Source organism: Notolepis coatsorum (genome assembly GCF_963971535.1).
Source record: "Notolepis coatsorum genome assembly, chromosome: 6".
NCBI classification, from domain to species: Eukaryota; Metazoa; Chordata; class Actinopteri; order Aulopiformes; family Paralepididae; genus Notolepis; species Notolepis coatsorum.
The window spans coordinates 12,869,329-12,886,098 of NC_140170.1; the positions used below are offsets into that span (position 1 = coordinate 12,869,329).

General features: G+C 48.3%; 1 protein-coding gene across 1 annotated transcript in view; it reads right to left on the bottom strand.

Moving 5' to 3' along the window:
- Nucleotides 1-16,770, bottom strand: part of LOC311231081 (protein kinase C delta type-like) — a 150,478-nt gene that overhangs the window by 72,922 nt on the left and 60,786 nt on the right. The window contains exons 3-4 of the mRNA XM_084317565.1: nucleotides 14,469-14,535; nucleotides 8,432-8,609 (exon numbers count right to left, since the gene is read on the bottom strand). Coding sequence (XP_084173691.1) covers nucleotides 8,432-8,609; nucleotides 14,469-14,535 — 245 coding nt within the window. The remainder of the gene's footprint in view (nucleotides 1-8,431; nucleotides 8,610-14,468; nucleotides 14,536-16,770) is intronic.

A 16,770-nucleotide genomic window follows, 5' to 3' on the forward strand; every position in this document is an offset into this window, starting at 1 on the left:
GAGAGGACATGATGTCACAGAGAGGACCCCATGATGTCACAGAGAGGACATGATGTCACAGAGAGGACATGATGTCACAGAGAGGCCATGATGTCACAGAGAGGACATTATGTCACAGAGAGGACATGATGTCACAGAGAGGACATGATGTCACAGAGAGGACATGATGTCACAGAGAGGACCCCATGATGTCACAGAGAGGACACCATGATGTCACAGAGAGGACACCATGATGTCACAGAGAGGACCCCATGATGTCACAGAGAGGACATGATGTCACAGAGAGGACACCATGATGTCACAGAGAGGACATGATGTCACATAGAGGACATGATGTCACAGAGAGGACACCATGATGTCACAGAGAGGACATGATGTCACAGAGAGGACATGATGTCACAGAGAGGACACCATGATGTCACAGAGAGGACATGATGTCACAGAGAGGACATGATGTCACAGAGAGGACATGATGTCACAGAGAGGACACCATGATGTCACAGAGAGGACATGATGTCACAGAGAGGACATGGTGTCACAGAGAGGACACCATGATGTCACAGAGAGGACATGATGTCACAGAGAGGACATGATGTCACAGAGAGGACATGATGTCACAGAGAGGACCCCATGATGTCACAGAGAGGACATGATGTCACAGAGAGGACATGATGTCACAGAGGACATGATGTCACATAGAGGACACCATGATGTCACAGAGAGGACATGATGTCACAGAGAGGACATGATGTCACAGAGAGGACCCCATGATGTCACAGAGAGGACACCATGATGTCACAGAGAGGACATGATGTCACAGAGAGGACATGATGTCACAGAGAGGACCCCATGATGTCACAGAGAGGACACCATGATGTCACAGAGAGGACCCCATGATGTCACAGAGAGGACACCATGATGTCACAGAGAGGACACCATGATGTCACAGAGAGGACATTATGTCACAGAGAGGACATGATGTCACAGAGAGGACCCCATGATGTCACAGAGAGGACACCATGATGTCACAGAGAGGACCCCATGATGTCACAGAGAGGACCCCATGATGTCACAGAGAGGACCCCATGATGTCACAGAGAGGACCCCATGATGTCACAGAGAGGACCCCATGATGTCACAGAGAGGACCCCATGATGTCACAGAGAGGACATTATGTCACAGAGGGGACATGATGTCACAGAGAGGACCCCATGATGTCACATAGAGGACACCATGATGTCACAGAGAGGACATGATGTCAGAGAGGACCCCATGTCACAGAAAGGACATGATGTCACAGAGAGGACATGATGTCACAGAGAGGACCCCATGATGTCACAGAGAGGACATGATGTCACAGAGAGGACATGATGTCACAGAGAGGCCATGATGTCACAGAGAGGACATTATGTCACAGAGAGGACATGATGTCACAGAGAGGACATGATGTCACAGAGAGGACCCCATGATGTCACAGAGAGGACACCATGATGTCACAGAGAGGACACCATGATGTCACAGAGAGGACCCCATGATGTCACAGAGAGGACATTATGTCACAGAGAGGACATGATGTCACAGAGAGGACATGATGTCACAGAGAGGACATGATGTCACAGAGAGGACCCCATGATGTCACAGAGAGGACATGATGTCACAGAGAGGACCCCATGATGTCACAGAGAGGACATGATGTCACAGAGAGGACACCATGATGTCACAGAGAGGACATGATGTCACAGAGAGGACATGATGTCACAGAGAGGACATGATGTCACAGAGAGGACACCATGATGTCACAGAGAGGACATGATGTCACATAGAGGACATGATGTCACAGAGAGGACACTATGATGTCACAGAGAGGACATGATGTCACAGAGAGGACATGATGTCACAGAGAGGACACCATGATGTCACAGAGAGGACATGATGTCACAGAGAGGACATGATGTCACAGAGAAGACATGATGTCACAGAGAGGACATGATGTCACAGAGAGGACACCATGATGTCACAGAGAGGACATGATGTCACATAGAGGACACCATGATGTCACAGAGAGGACATGATGTCACAGAGAGGACATGGTGTCACAGAGAGGACACCATGATGTCACAGAGAGGACATGATGTCACAGAGAGGACATGATGTCACAGAGAGGACATGATGTCACAGAGAGGACCCCATGATGTCACAGAGAGGACCCCATGATGTCACAGAGAGGACATGATGTCACAGAGAGGACATGATGTCACAGAGAGGACATGATGTCACAGAGGACATGATGTCACATAGAGGACACCATGATGTCACAGAGAGGACATGATGTCACAGAGAGGACATGATGTCACAGAGAGGACCCCATGATGTCACAGAGAGGACACCATGATGTCACAGAGAGGACATGATGTCACAGAGAGGACATGATGTCACAGAGAGGACATGATGTCACAGAGAGGACCCCATGATGTCACAGAGAGGACACCATGATGTCACAGAGAGGACACCATGATGTCACAGAGAGGACATTATGTCACAGAGAGGACATGATGTCACAGAGAGGACCCCATGATGTCACAGAGAGGACACCATGATGTCACAGAGAGGACATGATGTCACAGAGAGGACCCCATGATGTCACAGAGAGGACCCCATGATGTCACAGAGAGGACCCCATGATGTCACAGAGAGGACATGATGTCACAGAGAGGACAGCCTCTAATCTGCAGGTCGCTAGAGGTCTGCTCTCCTCTCGGTGACATCACCCGGAGGAATTTCCCAGGGTGCCGAGCTCTCGAGAAACAGCAGCAGGTGATAATCTCATGTCCTGCTCACAGATAATCTCATGTCCTGCTCACAGATAATCTCATGTCCTGCTCACAGATAATCTCATGTCCTGCTCACAGATAATCTCATGTCCTGCTCACAGATAATCTCATGTCCTGTTCACAGATAATCTCATGTCCTGCTCACAGATAATCTCATGTCCTGTTCACAGATAATCTCATGTCCTGTTCACAGATAATCTCATGTCCTGCTCACAGATAATCTCATGTCCTGCTCACAGATAATCTCATGTCCTGCTCACAGATAATCTCATGTCCTGCTCACAGATAATCTCATGTCATGTTCACAGATAATCTCATGTCCTGCTCACAGATAATCTCATGTCCTGCTCACAGATAATCTCATGTCCTGCTCACAGATAATCTCATGTCCTGCTCACAGATAATCTCATGTCCTGCTCACAGATAATCTCATGTCCTGCTCACAGATAATCTCATGTCATGTTCACAACAGAACGATAGGATTAAGGTTGAAAATCTGCAAAGTGCAAAAAATTAAACAATGACTGGAGACAAGGTTGGCTGATTAATCGTTTGTCTTGATAATGAGCTGTATTGTTAGAGCCATGGCCCTCTGTTTATCAGGGTCTGCTTTTAAAAAGGAGAATACTAGGGTTACAGCCCATTTAGTACCAGGGGTGGGAATCACCAGCGGCCTCACGATACGATATCACGATACTTAAGTCACGATACGATAGTATTGTGATTAAAAAATATATTGCAATATGCTGAGTATTGCGATATTAATATTGCGATATTAATATTGCGATTTATTACCTTTTTTCAACTGCAAAGTAAAACTTTGTCAACATGTTTTATCTAATAAAATAAAGTTTTCAGTCTGTTCATCTCACATCAATAATTTCTATTGCAGCTAATGGGATTTTCTCAAGCAGACAGATGTCAACACTGTAATCTGTGTTGCATGTACCTGAGTATACTGTATCGATATTTCCCCCCACCACTATTTAGTACCGTCTACGTCTACTTTAGATTCTCCGCAATCATTTTGCAACGCATGCTGTATGTAATTAGATTGGCTAATGTTTACATTTACATCTAGCTGAACACTTTTATCCAAAGCGACTTACAAGTTCTGTACAACAAGTCAGCAGGAAGGTTCTGTACAACAAGTCAGCAGGAAGGTTCTGTACAACAAGTCAGCAGGAAGGTTCTGTACAACAAGTCAGCAGGACGGTTCTGTACAACAAGTCAGCAGGAAGGTTCTGTACAACAAGTCAGCAGGAAGGTTCTGTACAACAGGTCAGCAGGAAGGTTCTGTACAACAAGTCAGCAGGAATGTTCTGTACAACAAGTCAGCAGGAAGGTTCTGTACGACAAGTCAGCAGGAAGGTTCTGTACAACAAGTCAGCAGGAAGGTTCTGTACGACAAGTCAGCAGGACGGTTCTGTACAACAAGTCAGCAGGAAGGTTCTGTACGACAAGTCAGCAGGAAGGTTCTGTACAACAAGTCAGCAGGAAGGTTCTGTACAACAAGTCAGCAGGAAGGTTCTGTACAACAGGTCAGCAGGAAGGTTCTGTACAACAAGTCAGCAGGAAGGTTCTGTACGACAAGTCAGCAGGAAGGTTCTGTACAACAGGTCAGCAGGAAGGTTCTGTACAACAGGTCAACAGGAAGGTTCTGTACGACAAGTCAGCAGGAAGGTTCTGTACAACAAGTCAGCAGGAAGGTTCTGTACAACAAGTCAGCAGGAAGGTTCTGTACAACAAGTCAGCAGGAAGGTTCTGTACAACAAGTCAGCAGGAAGGTTCTGTACGACAAGTCAGCAGGAAGGTTCTGTACGACAAGTCAGCAGGAAGGTTCTGTACAACAGGTCAGCAGGAAGGTTCTGTACGACAAGGTACAACTCTGGCAGCTAAGGGTCAGTAAGATCGTTCGTCAAACAGTGTTAAACTTGAGTGCTAGACTTGAGTGTATAGTAGTATAGACATAATTAGCATAGTAGGGTGTAATATAGGCAAGGTAGATTCCTTAGTAGTGCATAGTAGTAAAAGACAGTCCAAGGTTACAAGGTTAGTATATATTTTTTCACTTCTGGTATTGGTTCAAGAAAAGTGTTTCTAGTCGACGACGAATTGTGTTTCAGCTGTCCTGACTGTGGTGGGAAGTTCGTTCCACCATTGTGGAGCAAGGACCAAGAATAGCCGACTTACTCATTGTTGGTAATTAAAAATCATTGTTTTTAAAATACAAACTTTACAGTCTAGCTCAAAAAACGTCTTCCAGGTCTTCCTGTGACTTACAGGTGATTGACGACAACTGATCATGATCACAAAAGGATGGCGGCGGCGGGTGAAAGGTTTCGTCTAGGGTGAGTTTTCACAGCAAAACACAATCTCAGGTCCAGGGAGGCCTCTGAATGCGTGAGCACGGATAAAAGAATAAACGTGCAAACTAGCAGGACTACCTAAGTGATTCTTCTCGAGTCTTCTAACCCTAACCCCAACACTAGCAGGGCTACCTAAGTGATTCTTCTCGAGTCTTCTAACCCTAACCCCAACACTAGCAGGGCTACCTAAGTGATTCTTCTCAAGTCTTCTAACCCTAACCCCAACACTAGCAGGGCTACCTAAGTGATTCTTCTCGAGTCTTCTAACCCTAACCCCAACACTAGCAGGGCTACCTAAGTGATTCTTCTCGAGTCTTCTAACCCTAACCCCAACACTAGCAGGGCTACCTAAGTGATTCTTCTCGAGTCTTCTAACCCTAACCCCAACACTAGCAGGGCTACCTAAGTGATTCTTCTCAAGTCTTCTAACCCTAACCCCAACACTAGCAGGGCTACCTAAGTGATTCTTCTCGAGTCTTCTAACCCTAACCCCAACACTAGCAGGGCTACCTAAGTGATTCTTCTCAAGTCTTCTAACCCTAACCCCAACACTAGCAGGGCTACCTAAGTGATTCTTCTCGAGTCTTCTAACCCTAACCCCAACACTAGCAGGGCTACCTAAGTGATTCTTCTCGAGTCTTCTAACCCTAACCCCAACACTAGCAGGGCTACCTAAGTGATTCTTCTCGAGTCTTCTAACCCTAACCCCAACACTAGCAGGGCTACCTAAGTGATTCTTCTCGAGTCTTCTAACCCTAACCCCAACACTAGCAGGGCTACCTAAGTGATTCTTCTCGAGTCTTCTAACCCTAACCCCAACACTAGCAGGACTACCTAAGTGATTCTTCTCGAGTCTTCTAACCCTAACCCCAACACTAGCAGGACTACCTAAGTGATTCTTCTCGAGTCTTCTAACCCTAACCCCAACACTAGCAGGGCTACCTAAGTGATTCTTCTCGAGTCTTCTAACCCTAACCCCAACACTAGCAGGGCTACCTAAGTGATTCTTCTCGAGTCTTCTAACCCTAACCCCAACACTAGCAGGGCTACCTAAGTGATTCTTCTCAAGTCTTCTAACCCTAACCCCAACACTAGCAGGACTACCTAAGTGATTCTTCTCGAGTCTTCTAACCCTAACCCCAACACTAGCAGAGCTACCTAAGTGATTCTTCTCGAGTCTTCTAACCCTAACCCCAACACTAGCAGGACTACCTAAGTGATTCTTCTCGAGTCTTCTAACCCTAACCCCAACACTAGCAGGGCTACCTAAGTGATTCTTCTCGAGTCTTCTAACCCTAACCCCAACACTAGCAGGACTACCTAAGTGATTCTTCTCGAGTCTTCTAACCCTAACCCCAACACTAGCAGGGCTACCTAAGTGATTCTTCTCGAGTCTTCTAACCCTAACCCCAACACTAGCAGGGCTACCTAAGTGATTCTTCTCAAGTCTTCTAACCCTAACCCCAACACTAGCAGGACTACCTAAGTGATTCTTCTCGAGTCTTCTAACCCTAACCCCAACACTAGCAGAGCTACCTAAGTGATTCTTCTCGAGTCTTCTAACCCTAACCCCAACACTAGCAGGGCTACCTAAGTGATTCTTCTCGGGGTCACAAAGAAGAACTTCCCTCAAAGAGAGCTGTTCAAAAAGGATTAGTTTGCGAACAACTCATTACTATCACGATGCCGCAACTGAAGATAAGATATTCCTTTATTGATCCCCTTGGGGAAATTCGGGCGTCATAGCAGCATAGTAGAAATACATAAATATAGGCAATCAAATGAGATCTGAATATAAAAAGATGAGTAACATAAACAGTGTAAACAATATAATTAACTTTGAATATAGAAATATGAGAAAAATAGACAGTGTAGACAATATAATTAACTCTGGAGTCTGAATATTAAAATATGAGAAAAATAAACAGTGTAGACAATATAATTAACTCTGAATATTCAAATATGAGAAAAATAAACAGTGTAGACAATATAATTAACTCTGAATATTAAAATATGAGAAAAATAAACAGTGTAGACAATATAATTAACTCTGAATATTCAAATATGAGGGGGCAGGCAGGCTGTACTGACCAGACGAACTCCCTGCAGACGGGTTAGCCCAGGGGTCAGCAACCTTTACTATCAAAAGAGCCACTTTTCCCCCGTCCCACAAAATAAAATGCTCAGGGAGCCGCACAACCTATTTACCCTTAAAATGAAGATAACACAGTGTATAACGTTTTATATATCCCCAAGCATACCCCACATTTAGCATAAAACACCTGACAATTGCATACCCAAAGTAATTTGCGATTTATTATACTTTATACTTATAGCACACAGTTTGTTGCATTAATGGGATTATAAAGAAACAAAAAGAAATTCTTTGACTTTTTAATTGCTGTTTTTACCTGTTTTTACCAAAGAAAAACCTCAAACTCTTATGAAGAGGAGAAAAAATACTGGCTATGTACTAGACCTATTTTTAAATAAAACACAGAAGAGGAGACAAAACACTGGTGTCTGTAGACCGACTTTGAAATAAAACCCTGAACTATTCAGGTATATTTGAGTCCTTCCCTTATTTGTGGAACATTTATAAAATAGAAAGTAGTCCACTTTGAAAAAAGAATACCATGTGTAGACCTACTTTGAAATAAAACACAGAAAAGGAGAAAAAACACGAAATAAAACCCTGAACTATGCAGCTCTATTAGACTCCTTCCCTTATTTGTGGAAAATCTATAAAATAAAAAGTACATTTTTCATTGTTCGCAAATTTCGCACCACATATCAGGCATACAGGTAAGCCTTTTGTTGACTAAATATCTTAGTTGATGAAATATTTTTTCATTTCAGTGTCACAGTATGACATCGATCTCCAAAATAAGATTTTTTTTTTTAAATACATTTTTTTTGGCCAGGGAGCCGCAGCTGATTGGCTAAAGAGCCGCATGCGGCCTCGAGGCCGCAGGTTGCCGACCCCTGGGTTAGGGTTAGGGTTGAGGGGGCAGGGTCAGGGTCAGGGTTGAGGGGGAAGGGTCAGGGTTGAGGGGGCAGGGTCAGGGTCAGGGTTGAGGGGGCAGGGTCAGGGTCAGGGTTAGGGTTGAGGGGGCAGGGTTAGGGTTGAGGGGGCAGGGTTAGGGTTAGGGTTGAGGGGGCAGGGTTAGGGTTAGGGTTGAGGGGGCAGGGTTAGGGTTAGGGTTGAGGGGGCAGGCAGGCTGTACTGACCAGACGAACTCCCTGCAGACGGAGCAGAAGGTGGGCTGTCTGAAGAAGGTGGCGATGAACTCGTGGTTCTTGATGAAGTGGATCTTGGCCTGTTTGATGGCTCCTCGTCTGCGGTGCAGCGTGGGGGCTTCCTGCTCCTCCTGCTGCTGCTGCTGCTGCTGGCTGCTGACCCCCACCTCTAGAGACGGGGCAGAGACGGGGCAGAGACGGGGCAGAGACGGGTCAGAGACGGGGCAGAGACGGGGCAGAGACGGGGCAGAGACGGGGCAGAGACGGGGCAGAGACGGGTCAGAGACGGGGCAGAGACGGGGCAGAGACGGGGCAGAGACGGGTCAGAGACGGGGCAGAACCTCTAGAGACGGGTCAGAGACGGGGCAGAGACGGGTCAGAGACGGGGCAGAGACGGGGCAGAGACGGGGCAGAGACGGGGCAGAGACGGGTCAGAGACGGGGCAGAGACGGGGCAGAGACGGGGCAGAACCTCTAGAGACGGGTCAGAGACGGGGCAGAGACGGGGCAGAGACGGGTCAGAGACGGGGCAGAGACGGGTCAGAGACGGGTCAGAGACGGGGCAGAGACGGGGAAGAGACGGGGCAGAGACGGGGCAGAGACGGGGCAGAGACGGGGCAGAGACGGGGCAGAGACGGGTCAGAGACGGGGCAGAACCTCTAGAGACGGGTCAGAGACGGGGCAGAGACGGGTCAGAGACGGGTCAGAGACGGGGCAGAGACGGGGCAGAGACGGGGCAGAGACGGGTCAGAGACGGGGCAGAGACGGGGCAGAGACGGGGCAGAGACGGGTCAGAGACGGGGCAGAACCTCTAGAGACGGGTCAGAGACGGGGCAGAGACGGGTCAGAGACGGGGCAGAGACGGGTCAGAGACGGGGCAGAACCTCTAGAGACGGGTCAGAGACGGGGCAGAGACGGGTCAGAGACGGGGCAGAGACGGGGCAGAGACGGGGCAGAGACGGGGCAGAGACGGGGCAGAGACGGGTCAGAGACGGGGCAGAGACGGGGCAGAGACGGGGCAGAACCTCTAGAGACGGGTCAGAGACGGGGCAGAGACGGGGCAGAGACGGGTCAGAGACGGGGCAGAGACGGGTCAGAGACGGGTCAGAGACGGGGCAGAGACGGGGAAGAGACGGGGCAGAGACGGGGCAGAGACGGGGCAGAGACGGGTCAGAGACGGGGCAGAACCTCTAGAGACGGGTCAGAGACGGGGCAGAGACGGGGCAGAGACGGGTCAGAGACGGGGCAGAGACGGGGAAGAGACGGGTCAGAGATGGGGCAGAACCTCTAGAGACGGGGCAGAGACGGGTCAGAGACGGGGCAGAGACGGGGCAGAACCTCTAGAGACGGGGCAGAGACGGGGCAGAGACGGGGCAGAGACGGGGCAGAACCTCTAGAGACGGGGCAGAGACGGGGCAGAGACGGGGCAGAGACGGGGCAGAGACGGGGCAGAGACGGGTCAGAGACGGGGCAGAACCTCTAGAGACGGGTCAGAGACGGGGCAGAGACGGGGCAGAGACGGGGCAGAACCTCTAGAGACGGGGCAGAGACGGGGCAGAGACGGGGCAGAACCTCTAGAGACGGGGCAGAGACGGGTCAGAGACGGGGCAGAGACGGGGCAGAGACGGGTCAGAGACGGGTCAGAGACGGGGCAGAGACGGGGCAGAGACGGGGCAGAGACGGGGCAGAGACGGGGCAGAGACGGGTCAGAGACGGGTCAGAGACGGGGCAGAACCTCTAGAGACGGGGCAGAGACGGGGCAGAGACGGGGCAGAGACGGGGCAGAGACGGGGCAGAACCTCTAGAGACGGGGCAGAGACGGGGCAGAGACGGGGCAGAGACGGGGCAGAACCTCTAGAGACGGGGCAGAGACGGGGCAGAACCTCTAGAGACGGGGCAGAGACGGGGCAGAGACGGGGCAGAGACGGGGCAGAGACGGGTCAGAGACGGGGCAGAGACGGGGCAGAGACGGGGCAGAGACGGGGCAGAGACGGGGCAGAACCTCTAGAGACGGGGCAGAGACGGGTCAGAGACGGGTCAGAGACGGGGCAGAGACGGGGCAGAGACGGGGCAGAGACGGGGCAGAGACGGGGCAGAGACGGGGCAGAGACGGGTCAGAGACGGGGCAGAGACGGGTCAGAGACGGGGCAGAGACGGGTCAGAGACGGGTCAGAGACGGGTCAGAGACGGGGCAGAACCTCTAGAGACGGGTCAGAGACGGGGCAGAACCTCTAGAGACGGGTCAGAGACGGGTCAGAGACGGGGCAGAGACGGGGCAGAGACGGGGCAGAACCTCTAGAGACGGGGCAGAGACGGGACAGAGACGGGGCAGAGACGGGTCAGAGACGGGGCAGAGACGGGGCAGAACCTCTACAGAGACGGGGCAGAGACGGGGCAGAGCACCTCAGAACTTCTACAGAGATGGGTCAGAACACCTAAGAACCTCTACAGAGACGGGTCAGAACACCTAAGAACCTCTACAGAGACGGGTCAGAACACCTCAGAACCTCTACAGAGACGGGTCAGAACCTCTACAGAGATGGGTCAGAACCTCTACAGAGATGGGTCAGAACACCTCAGAACCTCTACAGAGACGGGTCAGAACCTCTACAGAGATGGGTCAGAACACCTCAGAACCTCTACAGAGACGGGTCAGAACCTCTACAGAGACGGGTCAGAACACCTCAGAACCTCTACAGAGACGGGTCAGAACCTCTACAGAGACGGGTCAGAACACCTCAGAACCTCTACAGAGACGGGTCAGAACCTCTACAGAGATGGGTCAGAACCTCTACAGAGATGGGTCAGAACCTCTACAGAGACGGGTCAGAACCTCTACAGAGATGGGTCAGAACCTCTACAGAGATGGGTCAGAACCTCTACAGAGACGGGTCAGAACCTCTACAGAGACGGGTCAGAACACCTCAGAATGCCCTAATTTCCTAGTTTCCTCATTTTTATTAGGGGACTAAATTGTCCTCTTCAAAAACGGCATAAAAATATTATATGTTGAAATAATTGTAACTAGGGATGTTCCATATTGGCTTTTTTACCGATACCGATATACCGATATTGTCCAACTCTTAATTTCCGATACCGATATCAACCGATACCGATATATGCAGGGTTTCCCCCCCCAAAAAACGTAATAATTTCAGGTAATTAACATTACATATATCTTGTCATGGAATTAACACAACATTATGCATACTTTTTGACAATAAATTAAATCAGAAATTGTTCTTACTTGCTTACCTGGGTAAATAAAAGTGAAATAAATGTAAAAAAAAAAGAACAAATTATTATTATTTTTTAAACCGATACAGATAATTTCCGATATCACATTTTAATGCCAATATCGGCCGATAATATCGGTAGGCCGATAATATCGGACATCCCTAATTGTAACCGTTTATTATTACAGGCTAGCATATGTCAATGATTAGCAACAACACAGATTTTGATGTTTTTTTTGCTTTTTGTAATATCAGGTTAAAAATGAAATACTCCCACCTTTAAAAAAAGACATGACAAAAAAACCATCAAAATCAATGTCGTTACTAATTGTAAGAGAGCCAAAACCGACATTATTAGAAGTTGTATTATATTTATGGTAATGATGTATTTATGTTTGAATGGTGTATTTATGTTTGAACACTAGGGGGCACACCACCTGTATTATAAGAGGCTCTGTTAATCAGAGGCATGCACCTGCCGAGGATTCACTTTCAAACCTGTTTTCACTGTTGGAACTGCTTATCTATAACAAACAACTGACAACTGTTCTGTTCAACATCATCATCATTCATCTTTCCTTTGGACAATAAAACCCTGTAAACTCCATCAGCTGCAGCTTGGACATTCAACTATTTCAACATCCACAACTTTGATTGCTGAGTTAGGAAATTATCTAAGTGGGTGCATGACGCTTGTCGTACATTGGGGAGCGACAAGCGGCCACTACACTAATCATTGACACATGCTAGCCTGTAATCTGTGTGACCTCTCTATGTCTGTGTGACCTCTCTGTGTGACCTCTCTGTGTGACCTCTCTGTGTGACCTCTCTGTGTCTGTGTGACCTCTCTGTGTGACCTCTCTGTGTGACCTCTCTGTGTGACCTCTCTGTGTGACCTCTCTGTGTGACCTCTCTGTGTCTGTGTGACCTCTCTGTGTGACCTCTCTGTGTGACCTCTCTGTGTGACCTCTCTGTGTGACCTCTCTGTCTCTGTGTGACCTCTCTGTGTGACCTCTCTGTGTGACCTCTCTGTCTCTGTGTGACCTCTCTGTGTGACCTCTCTGTGTGACCTCTCTGTGTGACCTCTCTGTGTGACCTCTCTGTCTCTGTGTGACCTCTCTGTGTGACCTCTCTATGTGACCTCTCTGTGTCTGTGTGACCTCTCTGTGTGACCTCTCTGTGTGACCTCTCTGTGTGACCTCTCTGTCTCTGTGTGACCTCTCTGTGTGACCTCTCTGTGTGACCTCTCTGTCTCTGTGTGACCTCTCTGTGTGACCTCTCTATGTGACCTCTCTGTGTCTGTGTGACCTCTCTGTGTGACCTCTCTGTGTGACCTCTCTGTGTGACCTCTCTGTGTGACCTCTCTGTGTCTGTGTGACCTCTCTGTGTGACCTCTCTGTGTGACCTCTCTGTGTGACCTCTCTGTGTCTGTGTGACCTCTCTGTGTGACCTCTCTGTGTGACCTCTCTGTGTGACCTCTCTGTGTGACCTCTCTGTCTCTGTGTGACCTCTCTGTGTGACCTCTCTGTGTGACCTCTCTGTGTGACCTCTCTGTGTGACCTCTCTGTCTCTGTGTGACCTCTCTGTGTGACCTCTCTGTGTGACCTCTCTGTGTGACCTCTCTGTGTACCTCTCTGTGTGACCTCTCTGTGTGACCTCTCTGTGTGACCTCTCTGTGTGACCTCTCTGTGTGACCTGTCTGTGTGACCTCTCTGTGTGACCTCTCTGTGTGACCTCTCTGTGTGACCTGTCTGTGTGACCTCTCTGTGTGACCTCTCTGTGTGACCTCTCTGTGTGACCTCTCTGTCTCTGTGTGACCTCTCTGTGTGACCTCTCTGTGTGACCTCTCTGTGTGACCTGTCTGTGTGACCTCTCTGTGTGACCTCTCTGTGTGACCTCTCTGTGTGACCTCTCTGTGTCTGTGTGACCTCTCTGTGTGACCTCTCTGTGTGACCTCTCTGTGTGACCTCTCTGTCTCTGTGTGACCTCTCTGTGTGACCTCTCTGTGTGACCTCTCTGTGTGACCTCTCTGTGTCTGTGTGACCTCTCTGTGTGACCTCTCTGTGTGACCTCTCTGTGTGACCTGTCTGTGTGACCTCTCTGTGTGACCTCTCTGTGTGACCTCTCTGTGTGACCTCTCTGTGTGACCTGTCTGTGTGACCTCTCTGTGTGACCTCTCTGTCTCTGTGTGACCTCTCTGTGTGACCTCTCTGTGTGACCTCTCTGTGTGACCTCTCTGTGTGACCTCTCTGTCTCTGTGTGACCTCTCTGTGTGACCTCTCGTGTTACAGCTGGTAGGCGTTATGTAGAATTCCGACCACAATGCGACCCCGACCGCCTCGCGCGGGCATGGGGTCTGGCCTCGCGGGGTGCCGGTTAAGGTCCCAGCTGACGTGACGTGACGTGACGTTGAAAGAACAAGTGTAACAGAATAGAACAGAATAGAATAGAAATACTTGTATTATCCCGTGGGAAATTTGACACTGCAAATCGCTCAACATTTAAACATTTAGACAGGACAGGTCACGAATTAGAATAATAACACAAATCAAATCAAGTTGCCTAGGATAAGAGTAGAGTAAAATAGAATAAAAATGGAATAAAATATACAGTAAATAAATACAGTAAAAATATACTGAGCATGGGGGAATGGGGGGTACAGGTAGTAAAAACAACACAAGCAGTGTAAACAAATTGGTCAATATAATTAACTATTTAACTAACTGAAATATAACCAGGGGCCTTTAACCCTTTCACAGCTAAAGAGAACAGCTCCATCTTAGTTCCTCTCACCTGGTTCCGCTCCCTCCAGGAAGTACTGCACCGCCACCATCACCTTCCCAGAAGGCTGCAGGTCAACCTGGTCAACACAGTAGAGTAGAGGTCAGAGGTCAACACAGTAGTATAGAGGTTAGAGGTCAACACAGTAGTGTATAGGTTAGAGGTCAACACAGTAGTATAGAGGAGCTGGTCAACACAGTTAGCTTCGATCATAATGTTGACATTCAAATTCTAAATCAACATTTGAATTTTTTATTAAAAAAAAATATATATATATATATATGTAATGGATGGTATCGTGAAGCGCAGTCAAGAAGGGCTGGGGTGAGTAGCGGTGCTATGGGTTAAACTCACTCTCACATCCTCAAAAGACGCATAGACACGGTACTTAGAAGTGAATTCACCGCTTGGTATAGCGGTCTGTGTTGCTGCCCGCGGTGTGGGAGACCGGGGTTCCACTCCCACTCGGGGCATCGAAGTTTGAGGTGACGTTGTCACAACCGTTACATATATATATTTTTTAAATGTTTTTTTTAAGTGTCTATTCATTCCGTTTAAACCAATGGGGTTTTTCTTCACAGTTGCAGATAAAGATTAGGCTACACTAATATTATAGTCACCATATAATATACCATATATATATTATAAGACGTCACCATCACTTTCGTACCAACCGTGCCCTTATTGGATTATTTATGTTGACGAAACTGATGAGTTATATTCATTAACACTTTGGACGCCAGACCTGATGATAGTCGGGTTATCTCTCCATGCGTTGAGCGTCAGGACCCCCCGAAAACCAGAGTAGTCGGGTTTTCATCGTTATTTATTTTATTTGATATTTCCATTCATTACAGGCACACGGACATCTGGGTTAACATGGGGAATCATCCTGAGAATGCCAATGTGCAATACCGGCCGCATCCACCCAGGTGGCAGTATCGAGCACCCTTTGAAACATGATATCTTGGCCTGTGGGTCGATCAGAAGTCTCCGGTCAGATTTCTATTGGTCGGGCAAGGGGACCGGTTGTCCCGATCAGATTGAGAAGCGTGAATTGCTCCTGGTGCATGATGTGTGGCGGATTATGTTGGCGACATGATCGACACCAATACTGGGACTTGCGATCAGATAATTGGAATATTCTTTTTGGGGTACAACCTAGTGAAGGTAAGGCCTATATGGTATCAATCCTGCTGTGATCCAACCATGAGTTCACTTCGATCACAATATATGTGTGTATTTTACTCCACAATGTGTGCCGTTGGTGATGATCAAAGCATCAAAAAACTACCCCCCCCCCCACCCTTTCATGCATTCATGATGAAACATAATACCGATAATATAGATGTGATTTCAAAATAGTAGCGGGTACAGGAGAGAAATGGCAACGTTTTTAGTAAATTGCACGTATTGCTGAAATGAATGAATGAAAACTTTATTTAACAGATTGCAGAATGGGTACAATACAGTACGGCTCAATTGTTTGGACAAAACAATTATAGAAATGTGTGAAGTGCACAATATTTCCTCGTTTAAGTCACTGCAACGGCTTTGCCTGAAGAATTTACTACATGACCGGGACGTTCTAGCTCGTTTGTCGACAGGATTCGGGAAAAGTTTGGTCCGTTCGGAGGCAGCTTCCAGGGGAAGTACATACACCGGAAATTCACACTTTCGGCCATAGTGCTTTACCAGTCTCTATCTCATGGAGGAGATAAAACTGGGAACGAGGTTAGCGGCTAAGTGGTGCAGTGGGCAAAGCGCTCGCCACTAATGCAGGAGATGCTGGGTTCGAGCCCAGCTCTCGACATTGCTACCAGCTTGGCTGGTCATTCATACTAATACAATTGGCAGTATTAGGGGGTGGGAAGCTGGCGGGTGGGGATCGGACGTTGTAGACAGCGACTCCTACAGGTCGGTTGGAGCACCTGCACAGCAGAATCAGGAAGTATCGGGGGCGGCGTGTCCCTCTGAGATCGCGCTGTGCAGGTGAAAAGATGCGACGGCTGCCTCCTCGAGTACCGGAGGGGACACGTGATGCAAGGCTTCGTCCTAATTGCAGCCTGCCAGTGGGAGGCATGGCCTAACAGCGTTCAAGACAGGGGAGGGGAGAATTGGATAATACGAAATCGGGATGGGAGAAAAATTTAAAATGGGAGAAAAAAGTAGATAAAAAAAAAATAAGGAAAACCACACCCACTAAAACACCCATGCTCATCAACAATCAACCCATTTCAGCCACAGACACATTCAAATTCCTAGGAACATACATCAGCAATAAACTAAACTGGGACCATCACACCACTCATCT